This window comes from Gadus macrocephalus, chromosome 7 (genome assembly GCF_031168955.1).
Source record: "Gadus macrocephalus chromosome 7, ASM3116895v1".
NCBI classification, from domain to species: Eukaryota; Metazoa; Chordata; class Actinopteri; order Gadiformes; family Gadidae; genus Gadus; species Gadus macrocephalus.
In genome coordinates, this window is record NC_082388.1 from 27,784,646 (window position 1) to 27,803,494 (window position 18,849).

Here is an 18,849-nt window from a genome sequence, read left to right on the forward strand (position 1 = left end):
TGGACAGGAGTAGCGTTAGCTGTGGAGAGGAGTAGCGTTAGCCGCTGGTAGCTTGTTAGCTCACCGTGCTTCTGGCCGACCTCCAGCAGGATGGGCTCCTCCAGCACGATGATGAAGGTCTTGTTCTTCTCGTACTCCTCATCATCGATGATCTTCACGTCCAGCAGTCTCCTGACACAGGTGGGTGACGGGTCAATACAGCGCCTACTGTTAATGCTATAGGTTATACATGTTACTAACAGGTGGGTGACGGGTCAATACAGCGCCTACTGTTAATGCTATAGGTTATACATGTTACTAACAGGTGGGTGACGGGTCAATACAGCGCAGGCTTGCTATAGGTTATAAATGTTACTAACAGGTGGGTGACGGGTCAATACAGCGCCTACTGTTAATGCTATAGGTTATACATGTTACTAACAGGTGGGTGACGGGTCAATACAGCGCCTACTGTTAATGCTATAGGTTATACTTGTTACTAACAGGTGGGTGACGGGTCAATACAGCGCCTACTGTTAATGCTATAGGTTATACATGTTACTAACAGGTGGGTGACAGGTCAATACAGCGCCCACTGTTAATGCTATAGGTTATACATGTTACTAACAGGTGGGTGACGGGTCAATACAGTGCCTACTGTTAATGCTATAGGTTATACATGTTACTAACAGGTGGGTGACGGGTCAATACAGCGCCTACTGTTAATGCTATAGGTTATACATGTTACTAACAGGTGGGTGACGGGTCAATACAGCGCCTACTGTTAATGCTATAGGTTATACATGTTACTAACAGGTGGGTGACGGGTCAATACAGCGCCTACTGTTAATGCTATAGGTTATACATGTTACTAACAGGTGGGTGACGGGTCAATACAGCGCCTACTGTTAATGCTATAGGTTATACATGTTACTAACAGGTGGTTGACGGGTCAATACAGCGCCTACTGTTAATGCTATAGGTTATACATGTTACTAACAGGTGGGTGACGGGTCAATACAGCGCCTACTGTTAATGCTATAGGTTATACATGTTACTAACAGGTGGGTGACGGGTCAATACAGCGCCTACTGTTAATGCTATAGGTTATACATGTTACTAACAGGTGGGTGACGGGTCAATACAGCGCCTACTGTTAATGCTATAGGTTATACATGTTACTAACAGGTGGGTGACGGGTCAATACAGCGCCTACTGTTAATGCTATAGGTGATACATGTTACTAACAGGTGGATGAGAGGATGTGTAAGGCGTTAGTGTGTGCTACACGTGAACCTCCTAAGATGGCGCCATTTGATTGGTTCGCTATCTCTGGATATTGGGCAATATCCCATGATCGAGATCTCAAACTCGGGATATTGTTTTCTAATGGCGTGACAGCCGTCTCGTCACGCTAATAAAAACAAATAAATCCTGGCAAAAAGTGTTATCTAGTTTATTTTTGGAGTGTTCTCGTGTAGTATATACTAGTACAATCATACGCCGCAGGCTCCGTGAATAGTGGGGAACGCTCCCTCCGCCTGCTGCAATTAATTGTTAATTAACATAGCGAGGACTGGACAGGTGTACGCCAAATGTATAGGCTATAGAATGTATCGTTAAAAAAGAGTAAAAAAAGTGATGTATAGCATACATAGATACACAGCATCGTAAAATTGAATGTGTCATGATTCCACCGGAGGGTTTCAAACATTCTAGAAAACCCAAGCCCCCATTTGTTATTCTTCTGACTTAAGGAAAAGCAGCAAGATGGCAGCTGGGAATGGGTCTGACATCTTGCAATGCGTCCTATAGAAAGCTTTCTCTAGGCTGTAACAAGTGTGTTCTTACTTTAACACCGTTATTCCGGGGACGAGAGACAGCCTGTTTTATTGTTTACTGTATTGAATTATGTTTGGTTCAAACAAAGCCCCCAGCAGATGGTGTGCTGGTCCACCTGAGAACTGGACTGCTTCCAATCAGAGCATGAAGTCAAAACAAATGATTTATTACGTCCCAAAGACACACTCAATGGCAGAACACTAACATTCACATTGTGTTAAACACAGCAACACAAAATGTGTTCTCCTAATGAACCTCCTGATACAACCCACCCACCATCACCCAGGGCAGAATAATCATGCTTGATTAGGATTGTTTTTATGACGATTATTATGTTTCAGACAAGTGCGTATTTAGAAGGTGTTTTTCGACGACTCTCAGCGAACGGAAATGTACTGAAACAGTTTGTTATATCACTTCCCCGGTCGAAGCGTGTCATCTCTATCTCCCTCTTAACAACGTGGGCGGTGATTCTATTTCTGTCTACTCAAATCTCTACTCATAGATCTACACTCTACTGGAATACCTACTGCTATACCTACTGGACTCATTCTCTACTCATAGATCTACACTCTACTGGAATACCTACTGCTATACCTACTGGACTCATTCTCTACTCATAGATCTACACTCTACTGGAATACCTACTGCTATACCTACTGGACTCATTCTCTACTCATAGATCTACTCCCTACTTGAATATCTTCTCATATTTCTACACTATACTTGAATATCTTCTAATATCTAGGCAAGGCAAGGCACTTTTATTTATATAGCACATTTCATGCCAATGGCAACCCAAAGTGCTTTACACAAATACAATGAAGTGTTTTCCATAATAAAAGGAAGACAAGACAAAATATAAAAATTAAAATTGTTATATATAGTATAAATATCTACTCTCTATTTGAATATATACTCATACATCTACCTAACTCAAATCATTTCTCATATTTCTTTAAAATATACTTTTATAATATAATTAATCTTATTTCTCTCTCTACTTGAATAAATTTAATGTTTAGTTTATTCATGCTAAGGTGCCGGACAATTCAAGAGCTCAAACATAATACATACATCCAACACGCATTAACAACAACAAAGATGGCAGTAAGAAAAGGCGATGTCACGATTATAATTGTAGTATACAATCTAAAAGCAAAGTGAAATACAATAGAAAAGTAATTTAATTAGCAGTAAAAAGTGAGTATCAATTTAAAAAGATGAACCTCCCTGGCCTCAGTCTTCATGTTACGGAGCAGAAGTGAGGGAAGAATCCTCAAAGCAAAAGATTGAGTTTAATATTGAATCATTGCATATGATTTTAATTTGTTGATTGATATGTGAAGTCAAATAAGCAATAGTCTCCTTATCATGTAGTAGTATTCCCATTCCTCCGACAATCAAGGACACAACCTCTCTCTCGCTCCATTGGCCAACGGCTCAACCAATCCCGTCACAGAAGCTGACTGAACAGTGTAATTTAAAAACTTTAATATTATAAAATCGTAAATAATTCAGATGGAATGAAGTCTTATGAGTGTTACGATAAAGGTCAACCTTAAGTGGTTATTGGTGAACGACCTTTCAGAGGTTTTGGGGGAAACATTAGAAGCCTGTTGGTAGGCAGCCGACCGTATCTTATCTAGTATTCCACAAACATGCCGCAATACTTTCCAGTTTTTTTTCATCAGCCCCCTAATGTTTCTACTTGTTTATTTATTATTTATTATTCATTTATTTAATATTTATTCTTCATTTATGTATTATTTATTATTCATGCCTTTTACCCAGGATACGTGTTCTGTTCCCAACTCAGTGAGGAGCGAAGATACGGAGAGAAAGAGTTTGAGATGAGAGACGGACATCTGTTCACCGACGGCCTATGGAACGTCCCAGCATGCACCTGTCCCAGCATGCACCTGTCCCAGCAGGCACCTGTCCCAGCATGCACCTGTCCCAGCATGCACCTGTCCCAGCATGCACCTGTCCCAGCATGCACCTGTCCCAGCATGCACCCGGCAACCAAGCTTCAGCAACTCTTTTTAATGTCTACGATTCATACATACAATTCTTTGTTGAAACGTAGCCGTGGTCTAAATGGGCCCACAGCTTCCTGTAACTCAGTGTCACGGTGACAGGTCTTACCTGGCCGCCTGACTCAGACTTTAGGCAAGGTCTGAGTCAAAGATCAATACAACATAACTGAAAGGTTAAGGGTCGAATGAATCCCATCCCTGCTGACTGGCACCGGGCCAGAACACCTGGATAAAGAGCCAGACCAGGGCTCCGTTCCAACACCTGGATAAAGAGCCAGACCAGGGCTCCGTTCCAACACCTGGATAAAGAGCCAGACCAGGGCTCCGTTCCAACACCTGGATAAAGGGCCAGACCAGGGCTCCGTTCCAACACCTGGATAAAGAGCCAGACCAGGGCTCCGTTCCAACACCTGGATAAAGAGCCAGACCAGGGCTCCGTTCCAACACCTGGATAAAGAGCCAGACCAGGGCTCCGTTCCAACACCTGGATAAAGAGCCAGACCAGGGCTCCGTTCCAACACCTGGATAAAGAGCCAGACCAGGGCTCCGTTCCAACACCTGGATAAAGAGCCAGACCAGGGCTCCGTTCCAACACCTGGATAAAGAGCCAGACCAGGGCTCCGGCCTAATTAACCATTTGGAGACTTCTGATTGGCTGCAAACGATCCCAGTCTATAAATAGCTCCACTCCTGCAGACGGGAGTGGAGCTAGCTCCAGTCCCGCCGACGGGAGTGGAGCTAGCTCCCCTCCCGTCGGCGGGAGTGGAGCTAGCTTCAGTCCCGCAGACGGGAGTGGAGCTAGCTCCAGTCCCGCAGACGGGAGGGGAGCTAGCTTCAGTCCCGCAGACGGGAGTGGAGCTAGCTCCAGTCCCGCAGACGGGAGTGGAGCTAGCTTCAGTTCCTCAGGTTAGCGGGAGGCTGAACCTCATCAGTGTTCACCAGGAGCCGGATCAGAGATGATTCCCCTTCATCAGAGGTCTTCTTCTGCCCGCCTCTCACCTCTCCCCCCTTACATAAGGACCCTTTATGTGCTCTCAGCCGCTCCTACAATCACCAGCCGACACCGAGTCCCCCCGGCTGTCCGCGGGTTTATGCAGATCCCCCCTAATCCCCCCGCACTCGGAGCGCTGGGGGGTTTTGGTCGTGTCTCTAATCTTTTTATTGCGCTGCAAAATATAGAAGAGGAATATCCATCTGAAATGATTCCAGGTCTAATGGGGTCTACTGGGGTCTAATGGGGTCTACTGGGGTCTACTGGGGGCCTAATGGGGTCTACTGGGGTCTACTGGGGGTCTAATGGGGTCTACTGGGGTCTAATGGGGTCTACTGGGGTCTACTGGGGGTCTAATGGGGTCTAATGGGGTCTAATGGGGTCTACTGGGGTCTAATGGGGTCTACTGGGGTCTAATGGGGTCTACTGGGGTCTAATGGGGTCTACTGGGGGTCTAATGGGGTCTACTGGGGTCTAATGGGGTCTACTGGGGTCTACTGGGGTCTACTGGGGTCTACTGGGGTCTAATGGGGTCTACTGGGGTCTAATGGGGTCTAATGGGGTCTACTGGGGGTCTAATGGGGTCTACTGGGGTCTAATGGGGTCTACTGGGGTCTACTGGGGGCCTAATGGGGTCTACTGGGGTCTACTGGGGGTCTAATGGGGTCTACTGGGGTCTACTGGGGTCTACTGGGGGTCTACTGGGGTCTACTGGGGTCCAGGGACCTCAGTCTGAGCCGGGGGGGGGTCCTCCTGCTGACAGTCTCACGGTCAGCCGGAGAGGTTCAGAAAGGTGCACAGGCGGCACGTACACACACACACACACACACACACACACACACACACACACACACACACACACACACACACACACACACACACACACACACACACACACCGTTTACAACACACACACACACACACACACACACACACACACACACACACACACACATACACACACACACCGTGCAAACTCACAGATATACGCAGCCACACCCACACAAACAGATACATGCATAAACAAATACATCCTGCACACACACAGACACGCACACGCACACACGCACACACACACAAAGACATAATCAAAGACACACACACACACAAACACACAAAGACATAATCACAGACACACACACACACAGACATAATTGCAGACACAAACTTACACAAATACACACGCATACAAAGACATAATCACAGACACATATACACACACAAGGACATATGCACCCTCACAGAGTCGCGTACACACACACACACACCAGCCCTCACACTGGCCATGAGCCCTGGGCTGTGTTGTGGCGTTGAGAACGATGCTGAAGATCCTAATGAGGAGGAAGCTGCTCTGTGTTCACAAGCCTCCCTTCCTGCTCACAACACACACGCAGAGCCTGGAGACGCACACGCATGCAGAACACACACACACACACACACACACACACACACACACACACACACACACACACACACACACACACACACACACACACACACACACACACACACACACACACTAACATGCATGCACCACACAAACACACACAAGGACAATACATACACACACAATCACGCATGCAACACACACATATGCACCACACATTAATGCGCCACACGTAAGTGCATGACACAAAGGCAAGCATGCACCAAGCACACACACGCATGCAGATCACACACACACGCATGTATCCACATAACACAATCATAAATGCAGCCTGAAAACACACATGGAATTATTTTTGGGAAAAGGAAGGTAATCTTCATACATTCAATAAATGAAACAAAAATAATGTCAATTCAATTTGCATATCCCCCCATTTCCCCCCCCCCCGTGTCCAGACAGATTCCCTGAGTGGACATTGGTTGTGAGATTGGCCAATCACAACTGTTGATCGGATGTTGGGTGGGTTGAACACGATGACTGCAAGTCAAGAGTAATGTACATCAGAGTACTGTACAGAGGACTGTACAGCAGAGTACTGTACAGCAGAGTACTGTACAGAGGACTGTACAGAGGACTGTACAGCAGAGTACTGTACAGCAGAGTACTGTACAGAGGACTGTACAGAGGACTGTACAGCAGAGTACTGTACAGCAGAGTACTGTACAGAGGACTTTACAGAGGACTGTACAGCAGAGTACTGTACAGAGTACTGTACAGAGGACTGTACAGCAGAGTACTGTACATCAGAGTACTGTACAGAGGACTTTACAGCAGAGTACTGTACAGCAGAGTACTGTACAGAGTACTTTACAGAGGACTGTACAGCAGAGTACTGTACAGAGTACTGTACAGAGGACTGTACAGCAGAGTACTGTACATCAGAGTACTGTACAGAGTACTTTACAGCAGAGTACTGTACAGAGAGTACTGTAAAGCAGAGTACTGTACAGAGGACTCTACATCAGAGTACTGTGCAGAGTACTGTGCAGAGTACTTTATGGCAGAGTACTGTACAGAGGACTGTACAGCAGAGTACTTTACAGGGAGTACTGTACAGAGTACTTTATGGCAGAGTACTGTGCAGAGCACTGTACAGCAGAGTACTTTACAGAGTGTACTGTACAGAGTACTTTATGGCAGAGTACTGTGCAGAGTACTGTACAGCAGAGTACTTTACAGAGAGTACTGTACAGAGTACTTTATGGCAGAGTACTGTGCAGAGTACTGTACAGCAGAGTACTTTACAGAGAGTACTGTACAGAGTACTCTATGGCAGAATACTGTGCAGAGTACTGTACAGCAGAGTACTTTACAGAGAGTACTGTACAGAGTACTCTTAATGGTGAAGGCCTTTTCATAAACAACAAAGATGGCGGCTGCTGATGTGTCACACGTTGTGTTTCTCTGATTGGCTGTAGGTCTGTCCAATGGCATCCAGAGACATTTTAACAGCACTCGTTGATAACGACCCTTGGAGAACGGTGATCGGAGATGGGACATCGGAACGGTTCTGAACTCAAACATCCGGCGATGACAAACGCCTACATGAGCCATGTAAATGGATGTTTCGCGCAGCACTGAGAACAAACTTCATGCACTGCAGGTCCGGCCTTCCATCACAACACCACCCACCTGCTCCTCCCCTATCTCCTCCGTCGAATCCCCCCAGGCCGGCCCAGACGGGCGGTGTTCAACACCACCCTATCAGATGATGCCTCTCCGCCCCCACGGCGACTACAGAGAGTGATTCACCACGCGAGGCCGACGAGGCCGAGACGGCAGAGGTACACCGTCAGATCGATCAGAAGATACACCTCCCCTTCTGTCTGCCTGCAGGAACCGGGAGGGACCGGTCTGTCCCAGCCCCCACTGAGGGACACTGTCCCAGCCCCTCTGAGGGACACTGTCCCAGGACGGTCTGTCCCAGCCCCTCTGAGGGACACTGTCCCAGGACGGCTTCCCCGAGCTGTCCCTCCTCCCAGAGCTGTCCCCTCCTTTCTCCACCTGCTGACGGTGTAAGCACCACCACCCTTAGTCTGTGAGGCAGCGAGCCGGCGGCGTGTGACGTCTTGTCTAGGCTGAGCGATCGCTCAGCGTGAATCACCACCTGCCTCCTCCTCCCTCCTCCTCCCTCCTCCTCACTCCTCCTCACTCCTCCTCACTCCTCCTCACTCCTCCTCACTGCTCCTCACTCCTCCTCACTGCTCCTCACTGCTCCTCACTCCTCCTCACTGCTCACTCCTCCTCACTCCTCCTCACTCCTCCTCACTACTCCTCACTCCTCCTCACTGCTCCTCACTCCTCCTCACTCCTCCTCACTCCTCCTCACTGCTCCTCACTCCTCCTCCCTCCTCCTCACTCCTCCTCACTGCTCCTCACTGCTCCTCACTCCTCCTCACTGCTCCTCACTGCTCCTCACTCCTCCTCACTGCTCCTCACTCCTCCTCACTCCTCCTCACTCCTCCTCACTGCTCCTCACTCCTCCTCACTGCTCCTCACTGCTCCTCACTACTCCTCACTGCTCATAAAGAGGAGAATGGTCCTCCTGCTTCTCCTTCTCCGCTGCTTTGTGACCGGAGACAGACGGACACAAGGAGCTGGAGCTCCTTGGGGTGCCACTGTGAGGAGGAGGGGGAGGAGGAGGAGGAGGGGGAGGGGGAGGGGGAGGGGGAGGAGGAGGAGGGGGGTGGAGGAGGAGGAGGAGGGGGAGGGGGAGGAGGAGGAGGAGGAGGAGGAGGGGGGTGGAGGAGCGGGGGGAGGAGGAGGTGGAGGAGGGGGAGGGGGGGAGGAGGAGGGGGAGGAGGAGGAGGAGGAGGAGGAGGGGGGTGGAGGAGCGGGGGGAGGAGGAGGTGGAGGAGGGGGAGGGGGGGGAGGAGGAGGGGGAGGAGGATGGCTGGATGCTGGGTGGATAAGTTGTGTTCGGTGTTCCCTGGTTGGACGAGGATGGTTTGGAGAAGCTCCCAGCTGGTATCATGAGGAGCCCGGGACTCTCCCATGGAGATTAGACTGTTGTTGTTTTTTTATCAGAGTGTGAAATGAAACACTCCTTATCTGGCGAGCGCTCCCTGCCGCCCGGGTTTCTGTCCACCTGTTCGTTAGTGCGTGTGTTCGAAGAGAACCCCAGGCTGTTCCTCTCACCGAGTGGGAACACACGGCAACTAGAGACACTGACCCCTCTGAACCGCTGCTGAAGCCATGAAGTGAACGAGCCAACGGACAGCGCTCCGCGTTTACATCGGCGTTCCCCAATGAACACAGAGGAGCAGAAATACTTTCCCGTCCTTTTTTCTGCCTTTTCTTTTGACACAATGTATTCACCTGCCGATCCTCCCCCTCCCTCGACCTAGATAACACGCCCACACAAGCCCTCTCACCGCTTGACTCATCGCTGGCACATACTGTACCGCCATGGTGCTGACGGAGACTGATGGAGACACACACACACACACACACACACACACACACACACACACACACACACACACACACACACACACACACACACAGCACTTGATGGAGACATGGTAGAGCCATACAGAGCCAGGGTGGAGACGCACTCACACACGCAGAACGCCGGAGACGCACAGCGTGGAGACGTGCTTTGGCTCCTCATGGTTCCTCATGGTTCCTTATACCCGGTTACTATGTGGCGCCGTGCTTTGCACTTTATTGTGTTGAAAGGAATCCATGTTGATTGGCAAAATGGTGTGTGAGTGTACATGTGTGTGTGTGCATTTGTGTGCTTGTGTGTGTGTATGATAAACGTAGTTCTCTGTCTTTGTGGTCGTCCTGTCTGTGGCTCCTGTCTGTGGTTCCTGTCTGTGGTTCCTGTCTGTGGTTCCTGTCTGTGGCTCCTGTCTGTGGTTCCTGTCTGTGGTTCCTGTCTGTGGCTCCTGTCTGTGGTTCCTGTCTGTGGTTCCTGTCTGTGGTTCCTGTCTGTGGTTCCTGTCTGTGGCTCCTGTCTGTGGTTCCTGTCTGTGGCTCCTGTCTGTGGTTCCTGTCTGTGGTTCCTGTCTGTGGTTCCTGTCTGTGGTTCCTGTCTGTGGTTCCTGTCTGTGGTTCCTGTCTGTGGCTCCTGTCTGTGGTTCCTGTCTGTGGCTCCTGTCTGTGGTTCCTGTCTGTGGTTCCTGTCTGTGGCTCCTGTCTGTGGTTCCTGTCTGTGGCTCCTGTCTGTGGTTCCTGTCTGTGGCTCCTGTCTGTTGTTCCTGTCTGTGGTTCCTGTCTTGTGACGTCCGCATCTCATCCATGTTTCATTTCAGAGCGCCTTATCGTATCGGCAAAAACGACTCCTAAGTTCTGAGTGGGCAGGTGTGTTTGTGTGTGTTCCTTATGTGTGTGTGTGTGTGTGTGTGTGTGTGTGTTTGTGTGTGTCTGTGGGTGTGGGTGTGGGTGTGGGTGTGTGGGTGAGGACACTCTATCACACAACGCTCAACATTCCTTGTGTCTTTCGGTGTGCAGCACACGTTGACAACGGATCCTAATTTGCGAGCAGTATGAGCGTGTGCTGCGCTAATTATTCAGCTAATCTTTCCACTCGGTCGTTCCTGAATCCTCTGTATGAAAATAATAAAAGTAGCGCATTATGCGGCGGCAGTTAGCCGCCGTTATCTCCTGCAAGGGCTTCTATCTGGCGGCGATTATCCCTGCCAGGCCGATACTCTCCATCATAATAGCTGCCCCCCCACGCCGCCCCCCCACGCCCCCCCCCCCCCCCCCCCCCCCTCTGTGGCGCTGGAGCTGCTGTAATGGCGGCGGAGAGGCGCCTCCAGCCGGGTGTGAGGAGGCCTGGAGGAGGAGCTGGTGGGACGCCAGCGCCGCTGCCCTCGCCGTAGCGGCGCTCCTCACACTCTCTACGCTACGTGGGCCCGCCTGGGATTCCTCGCACACCATCATAAGGTGAGATGCGTATAAACACGCGCCATTCAAACGCTCTTAAAAGAGTTCCTGGACAGCATCACAGAGATGTTAACGTCAAGCTGCCGTTGAATCAGGAAAATTATTAATATATTAAACCTCACTTTAGAACTTTGATAACTTTGGATTTTAGAAACAAAGTACCAGAAATCATATCCAATCATATCTACATTACACTTGCCCTGAGTGATTGGTAGTTCATGTTTTGCTGATGACCAATGGGAACATCGAGATTAGACCGATGGAACGTCTCCCTGCATTGTGCCCTCTCTGAGAGGGACCTGCACCTGCAGTCTGCTGTTTATCTGCCTCACGGTGTCCTGACCCTTCTCACTAATGATGCGAGAACAGTGTGGTTCAGTATTAACAGGGATTAAGTAATTCAGCGTGCAACTAATTAAGCTATTTACCAAGACTCAAATGATGAGGTGATATGTTGTACTGTGAACATGTGCTGGGATGCCGCAAAACATCGGGTTCACTTGCAGCAGCTTCAACCTCTTTTCCACATTCATGTTCAACACCAAGTAATTCGTCATTGGCCCATTATTTCAACGCCTCATTAATTCAAGTTAAAGACAACAAATCAACTCTGGTGTAGCAGCAGTACGAGGAGAACAGCTTTACCAAGTCAGCTCTAGTGTAGCAGTACGAGGAGAACAGCTTTACCAAGTCAGCTCTAGTGTAGCAGTACGAGGAGAACAGCTTTACCAAGTCAGCTCTAGTGTAGCAGTACGAGGAGAACAGCTTTACCAAGTCAGCTCTAGTGTAGCAGCAGTACGAGGAGAACAGCTTTACCAAGTCAGCTCTAGTGTAGCAGTACGAGGAGAACAGCTTTACCAAGTCAGCTCTAGTGTAGCAGCAGTACGAGGAGAACAGCTTTACCAAGTCAGCTCTAGTGTAGCAGTACGAGGAGAACAGCTTTACCAAGTCAGCTCTAGTGTAGCAGCAGTACGAGGAGAACAGCTTTACCAAGTCAGCTCTAGTGTAGCAGTACGAGGAGAACAGCTTTACCAAGTCAGCTCTAGTGTAGCAGCAGTACGAGGAGAACAGCTTTACCAAGTCAGCTCTAGTGTAGCAGCAGTACGAGGAGAACAGCTTTACCAAGTCAGCTCTAGTGTAGCAGCAGTACGAGGAGAACAGCTTTACCAAGTCAGCTCTAGTGTAGCAGTACGAGGAGAACAGCTTTACCAAGTCAGCTCTAGTGTAGCAGTACGAGGAGAACAGCTTTACCAAGTCAGCTCTAGTGTAGCAGCAGTACGAGGAGAACAGCTTTACCAAGTCAGCTCTAGTGTAGAGGAGGAGCAGAGATAGAGGAGGAGGAGGAGCCGAGATAGAGGAGGAGGAGCAGAGATGGAGGAGGAGGAGCTGAGATAGAGGAGGAGGAGCCGAGATAGAGGAGGAGCAGTGATAGAGGCGGAGCCGAGATAGAGGAGGAGCACCAGAGATAGAACCAGGGGTAGAGGAGAGTCGGTGAACACCAAAGCGTGCTCCACTCACATGGTCTCGTCGTTCTGGAACTCCAGCTTGCCGGCCACCTCCTGGTAGTCCTCCCCGGCCTTGGCCGTGCCCTCCATGGTGTGGTACGGGATGGCCACCTTGCCCCTGGCGCCCGACGTGCGGTGGACCTTGATCTGCATGCTGCCCACGCTCTCGCTCACCCGCATGGCGCCGCTCTCGAAGGTGAAGATGCCGGCGTGGTCGTCATCGTAGATGGTGACGGTGGCGGAGTGGGCGGAGCCCAGCGCCGCCTTGGGCTGGACGTAGGACGCCAGGCCGCCGCCCGTCGGGCCGCCGCCGGAGGTGATGGCGCCGGGCTCCAGGGTGGCCACCTCGGCGCGGTGCGCCACGCGGGGGTTGCTGAGGTGCACGTAGAAGTGCTCGTCCTCCTCGAAGATGTCGTCGTCGATGACGCCCACGGTGAACTCCTTCACCGCCTCGCCGGGCTTGAACACCAGCGTGCCCTCCGCAAACTCGTAGTCGGAGCCCGCGTTGGCCGTGCCGTCCTCGGTGCGGTAGTCCACCTGGGGGGGGGGGGGGGGGTTAGTAGTTAGCAGTCCACCTGGGGGGGGGGGGGGTTAGTAGTTAGTAGTCCACCTGGGGGGGGGGGGGGGGGGGTTAGTAGTTAGTAGTCCACCTGGGGGGGGGTTAGTAGTTAGTAGTCCACCTGGGGGGGGGGGGGGGGGGGGGGGGGTTAGTAGTTAGTAGTCCACCTGGGGGGGGGGTTAGTAGTTGTTCAGTTGTCTCACCTGTTCAAAGCCCACCTGGACTCTACACAGCCCCCCCCCCCCCCCCCCCCAACACACACACACTTGTATTGTGTGTTGTACCTGCTGGCACTTAAAAATAGTACATGGTGTAGCATCTTCCCCTGGCTATCTCTGGGGTGTACGGGGAATGGGTTAACCTAGTGATGGTTAGTGCTTGGCACTTGTTTCTATCAACATCCCTTCTGTTCCGACAGCGTTATATATATATCTATATATATATATATAGATATATATATACTGTATATAACGCCCGAAATGTAAATGTCAGTGATAGGTTATTCAGGTAATGGGTGGATGGGGTGCTCCTAGTCTTCCAAGGCAGAGGTTCTGGGTTCGTACCCCAATGCCTACCGGCAGACATTGTGGATGCCTTGCAGAAGATACCTCACCCCCACCGGCCCTTTGATAGCATTCTCTCAGTTCCCTGGATAAACGCTTCTCATTGGATAAAAGCCTCCTCCCCACCGACGGCACATCAACACGTGGACCCCTCCCAGCGGGGACCCCAGGACAGCGGTCGCCCCAGAAGGTGCTCCTACCTTGACGGTGCAGCCAGTGTCACCGCCGTGGCGCCCCACGGAGAGCTTCAGGGAGCCGCAGTTCTCGAAGCACTGGTAGTGGGACGGCTCAAACTGCAGGTAGACGGTGTGGGGGTCCTCCTCCTGGCCGCTGCCCTCGTGGCAGCTCACCACCTTGCGGGCCTGGTCGGCCGCGTGCTTCTTCAGGATGTTGCCCGCCCCGATCATCATGCGCGTGGCCTGGATGCGGTAGAAGGCGCGGCTCTTCTGCTGCTGCACCAGCACCTGGTAGTTGGCCATCTCGATCAGCTGCTCCATGTCCTTCTCTGGGTGCCGCTGCTTCAGCTCCTTCAGCGTGCGGGCCATCTCCCGCCGGGCCTCCTCCTCCTGGTCCTGCCCCGGGTCCAGGCCTCCTCCGCCCTCCTCCACCCCCTCCAGCATCCCGTCCAGGACGTCCTTGGGGTCGGAGTAGCAGTTGGCCCCGCGGCCGCCGTCCATCTCCAGGTCCATCTTGGTGAACACGCCGTCGCCCTCCGTCCCGATGATGATGCCGCGCTTCTTGTCGGCGCGGTAACGCTTGTTGACGTACTTGTAGAAGAAGAGGCGTCGGTCCGCGATCCACGCCTGGAGCACGCACAGCGGGAAGAAGAGGAAGGTGAGCACAGCCTCCCAGACCTCCACCTCCCCGGGGGAGATGACGGCCAGGATGAGGTACAGCCAGATGTAGGCGAAGATGCTCCAGGTGGCCGTGACGAAGAACACCCGCAGGTGCTTGATCTTGCGCACCTCGTTTTCGGGCACCACGTACACGCACAGCGCGATGATGATGAACATGTTGAAGGCGGCGCTGCCCACGATGGTGCTGGGCCCCAAGGAGCCGCCCTGGAACTGGTGGCCCACCACCTCGATGACGGACAGCAGGATCTCCGGCGCCGAGGAGCCCAGCGCCATCAGCGTGAGGTTGGACACGGTCTCGTTCCAGACGCGCACGGTGGTGGTGGTGGTCTCGCCGTTGGGCTTGGTGATGGTGACCTCGCGCTCCTGCGACGTGATGACCTCGATGGAGGACATGAAGCGGTCGGCGATGATGGACATCCCCAGGAACATGTAGATGAGGGCGGCGAAGTAGACGATGGCGCGCGCCACCTTGTCGCCCACCGAGGGGTTGAGGGGGTTCCAGGTGGGCAGGACCACCCCCTCGGAGCAGCTCTCCTCCTCGGAGCAGTTGGCCGGGGGCCCGGGGGTGGGCGGGGCGTCGCTGGAGGAGGAGGAGGAGGAGGAGGAAGAGGAGGAGGAGCAGGTGGGGCTGAGGCCTGCGAGGAGGAGCAGGAGGAGGAGGCAGGAGGAGGAGCAGCGAGGCTGGGGTGATGTCGGGGAGCGTCTGTGGAGGAACATGATGGAGGTCTGTCCGGAGGGGGGGTTCCTCTACGGGGGGGTTCCTCAACACCAGATGTTCCTCTGGAAGCTTCTGGAACAGGGATGATACGGCCGCGGGGTAAGGCTGTGTGCAGCGCAAACAGATCTATTTAGGAATGCAATCAGAAGGTATGAGCAAGGCTTAGCTATGGATGAATAAAAATAACACACACCGCAGCGCACACACACACACACACACATAAAGGCACACACACGCACACACGCACACACACACGCACACACACACACACACACACACACACACACACACACACACACACTCACACTCACACTCACACTCACACTCACACTCACACTCACACACACACACAATCACACACACTCCCACACATACACATCATCGTAAGCTTTGTGACTCTTGTTTGAAGTATAGGACTTTTGGTCGACACCTCAATATGATTTGATTATGTTCCGTTATGAGAATAGAATATAAAAGAACGATGATGGATGGATTAAGTCGAAACCCTCCCAGGAAGAGCCCACAGCGCTGGTAGTTGGTTCAGTAGAGGCCAGTAGTGGTTGACTTGTTCCAGATCTAACTGGGGCCGCCGCACGGCCAGCCACCGTCAGCAGCACCACCATGTAGAATGCAGTGCTGAAATTCAGCCTTCAACTTGTAGGTTTGGTCGATTAACTTAATCAGCTGCTGTTGTCCTGGATGTATGCACATACGCACTGTTATTTTTGTACATGTCTGGAAGAACACTATCGCGATTTCGGCGGTTTTTTTAACAAGCGGCCGTCAATCTCAGAAACAACGCACCGATTTAAAGCAGAAAAGCGTTTCCATCGAGGAGCACAGCAAGAACTAAGTGGGACTGCACCTCCCTCGGTGAGCATGAGTCCAGACCGTACTCACCCACAGGTGGAGGCTCGGTGCTGAGCAGTCCCTGGCAGCACACAGGTGGAGGCTGGGTGGGTGGTGTTCCTACCAGCGGCCGGGCTGCTGCAGGGCTGCTGGCTGGGTGCGCTGCTGTCTTGGGGAGGGAGGTGACGCGGAGCTGTCCATGGTGCTTCTTAGCGAATAAAAGGTCGGACAGATTGGTCTCCTCGGTAAACTTAATGAGAGAATCTGTCTTTCTCACGAAGCCAGCCCTTCGAGTTGTTAGGACCTATAAGTTGTTGCTTCTTCTTTCACAAAGGAACGACTTTCACGTCCTCCGTTGGACTCGGCGACGTGCGATTGTTGATGCGTAAATAATCAATTAAATGATTAACTTCGTCCCTCATCCGCATTCTACCGAACGTTTACCGTCGCTGCTCCGATCCGCCAGTCTCTGTCTTCTGCAGGAGAACGCAGAGACGAGCAGGGCTCACATGAGTGTAGGCGTGAAGAGATGGCAACATACACCAAATATGTGTTTGCGTGTGCGTGCGTGTGAGTGTTATGAGAGAGAGAGAGAGAGAGAGAGAGAGAGAGAGAGAGAGAGAGAGAGAGAGAGAGAGAGAGAGAGAGAGAGAGGAAGGGGGAGAGGGGGAGACTGTAGGAACCAGATGAATCTGAGGGGCTGTTGAGGAGGAGCTGGGAGCGTTATGTAAATGGGAGGATTGTGTTTCTCCGGCGACGGGCAGCACCGGAGCGCCGCGCGGGGGGAGCCCGGGAGAGGATCACTGCAGAGCGGGGAGGAGGAGGAGGAGGAGGAGGAGGAGGAGGAGGAGCCCGGCCGTCCTGGTGCCAGGGCGACTGACTGCGCATGAAAGGTCCCAGACAAATGAAGACCCCCCCCCAGCCCCCAGCCCCCCTCCTCCCCCCATCATTACCGAATAGTTGTGTGTCTTTGTTTGCCCATGCAGTCCTGTGGGCAGGGTAGAATCTGGCAATTATATTCAAGTTAAACGTGTGTCTTTTTTAAATGCGAGGCCAATTTGATTATGCGCCATCTGATCGATTGTATTGGGATATCAGCCCTTCTTTAGGGATAATGTTGTACAGCTAGATATAGATATGCAATACCACACCTGGAAAGACTAAAGGTTTCTGAAGCTGCGATCAACGCATTATTAAGCTGCTCAAGGCATTCCCATCACGTTCACGCACTCACACGCCCACACACGCACGCCCACACTCACTAACGCACACACAAACGCACACAGCGCTAAGGTACCAGTGCTACCAGTGCACAGCGCTAAGGTACCACGGACACCAACGGCGCTGGTGTCCGTGTGTCGCCTTCACAACCTCAGCTGTTAATTGGTTAATCAGAAGCTAAATTGACCAATGGTTGTTCTATGTGGATTAGATAAAAACCCATCCACTCACCAGCTGGGGCGATGCTGTCCAGGTGTTCCGGGTTGCTGTCCAGGTGTTCTAGACCGTGTTGCTGTCCAGGTGTTCTAGACCGTGTTGCTGTCCAGGTGTTCCAGACCGTGTTGCTGTCCAGGTGTTCCAGACCGTGTTGCTGTCCAGGTGTTCCAGACCGTGTTGCTGTCCAGATGTTCTAGACCGTGTTGCTGTCCAGGTGTTCCAGACCGTGTTGCTGTCCAGGTGTTCCAGACCGTGTTGCTGTCCAGGTGTTCCGGGTTGCTGTCCAGGTGTTTGAGGCGGTGGGGCTGTCCAGGTGTTTGAGGCGGTGGGGCTGTCCAGGTGTTTGAGGCGGTGGGGCTGTCCAGGTGTTTGAGGCGGTGGGGGTGTTTGAGACAGCAGCCCCCCAGCACGGTGTGGGACTCCTCCGGTGTGGGGGGGGGTTCTCCGCCCCTCCTCCCGACTCAAGGCTTTTCTGCTTGAGGACTAAGTGATCTTTGGTTCCACTGCCTGTGGCCTCAAACCAAGCAGCAGTCCTGTGGAGACACATGAGTCGTGGGACGGCGTGAAAGAGTTTCTGTTTGGTGTGACGTGTTTATCACACAGAGAACGTCTGCTGACGCCGTCAACCATCACGGATTCCAATTCTACATTTGGAGCCGCTGTAAAGATCACAAGCGGCCAAGTTTCTAGAAAACGAGTAGCTATGGGAACAAGAAACAATGGGTTTGGTGTCGCTTCTTGTCTCCTGCAGTCAGGTGCATGAGAGCTAAAGCTACAGCACACAGCCTCGGGATGCACGGTCTAGGGGCCTGTTTGAATCCATATAAAACAGTACCTTAGTGTATGGAACAGGGTGGTACTGGTACCTTAGTGTATGGAACAGGGTGGTACTGGTACCTTAGTGTATGGAACAGGGTGGTACTGGTACCTTAGTGTATGGAACAGGGTGGTACTGGTACCTTAGTGTATGGAACAGGGTGGTACTGGTACCTTAGTGTATGGAACAGGGTGGTACTGGTACCTTAGTGTATGGAACAGGGTGGTACTGGTACCTTAGTGTATGGAACAGGGTGGTACTGGTACCTTAGTGTATGGAACAGGGTGGTACTGGTACCTTAGTGTATGGAACAGGGTGGTACTGGTACCTTAGTGTATGGAACAGGGTGG

The 18,849-nt window shown here is 51.8% G+C and overlaps 2 protein-coding genes across 3 annotated transcripts in view; both read right to left on the reverse strand.

The window, feature by feature from the left end:
• slc8a4a (solute carrier family 8 member 4a) overlaps window positions 1–16,911 on the reverse strand; it is a gene marked incomplete at its 3' end in the record, with an annotated part of 26,911 nt that extends 10,000 nt beyond the window's left edge. The window contains exons 1-4 of the mRNA XM_060056548.1: window positions 16,297–16,911; window positions 14,022–15,522; window positions 12,713–13,236; window positions 65–171 (exon numbers count right to left, since the gene is read on the reverse strand). Coding sequence (XP_059912531.1) covers window positions 65–171; window positions 12,713–13,236; window positions 14,022–15,395 — 2,005 coding nt within the window. The remainder of the gene's footprint in view (window positions 1–64; window positions 172–12,712; window positions 13,237–14,021; window positions 15,523–16,296) is intronic.
• LOC132462155 (uncharacterized) overlaps window positions 1–18,849 on the reverse strand; it is a 306,161-nt gene that overhangs the window by 120,507 nt on the left and 166,805 nt on the right. The gene's annotated exons all lie outside the window — the stretch shown is intronic.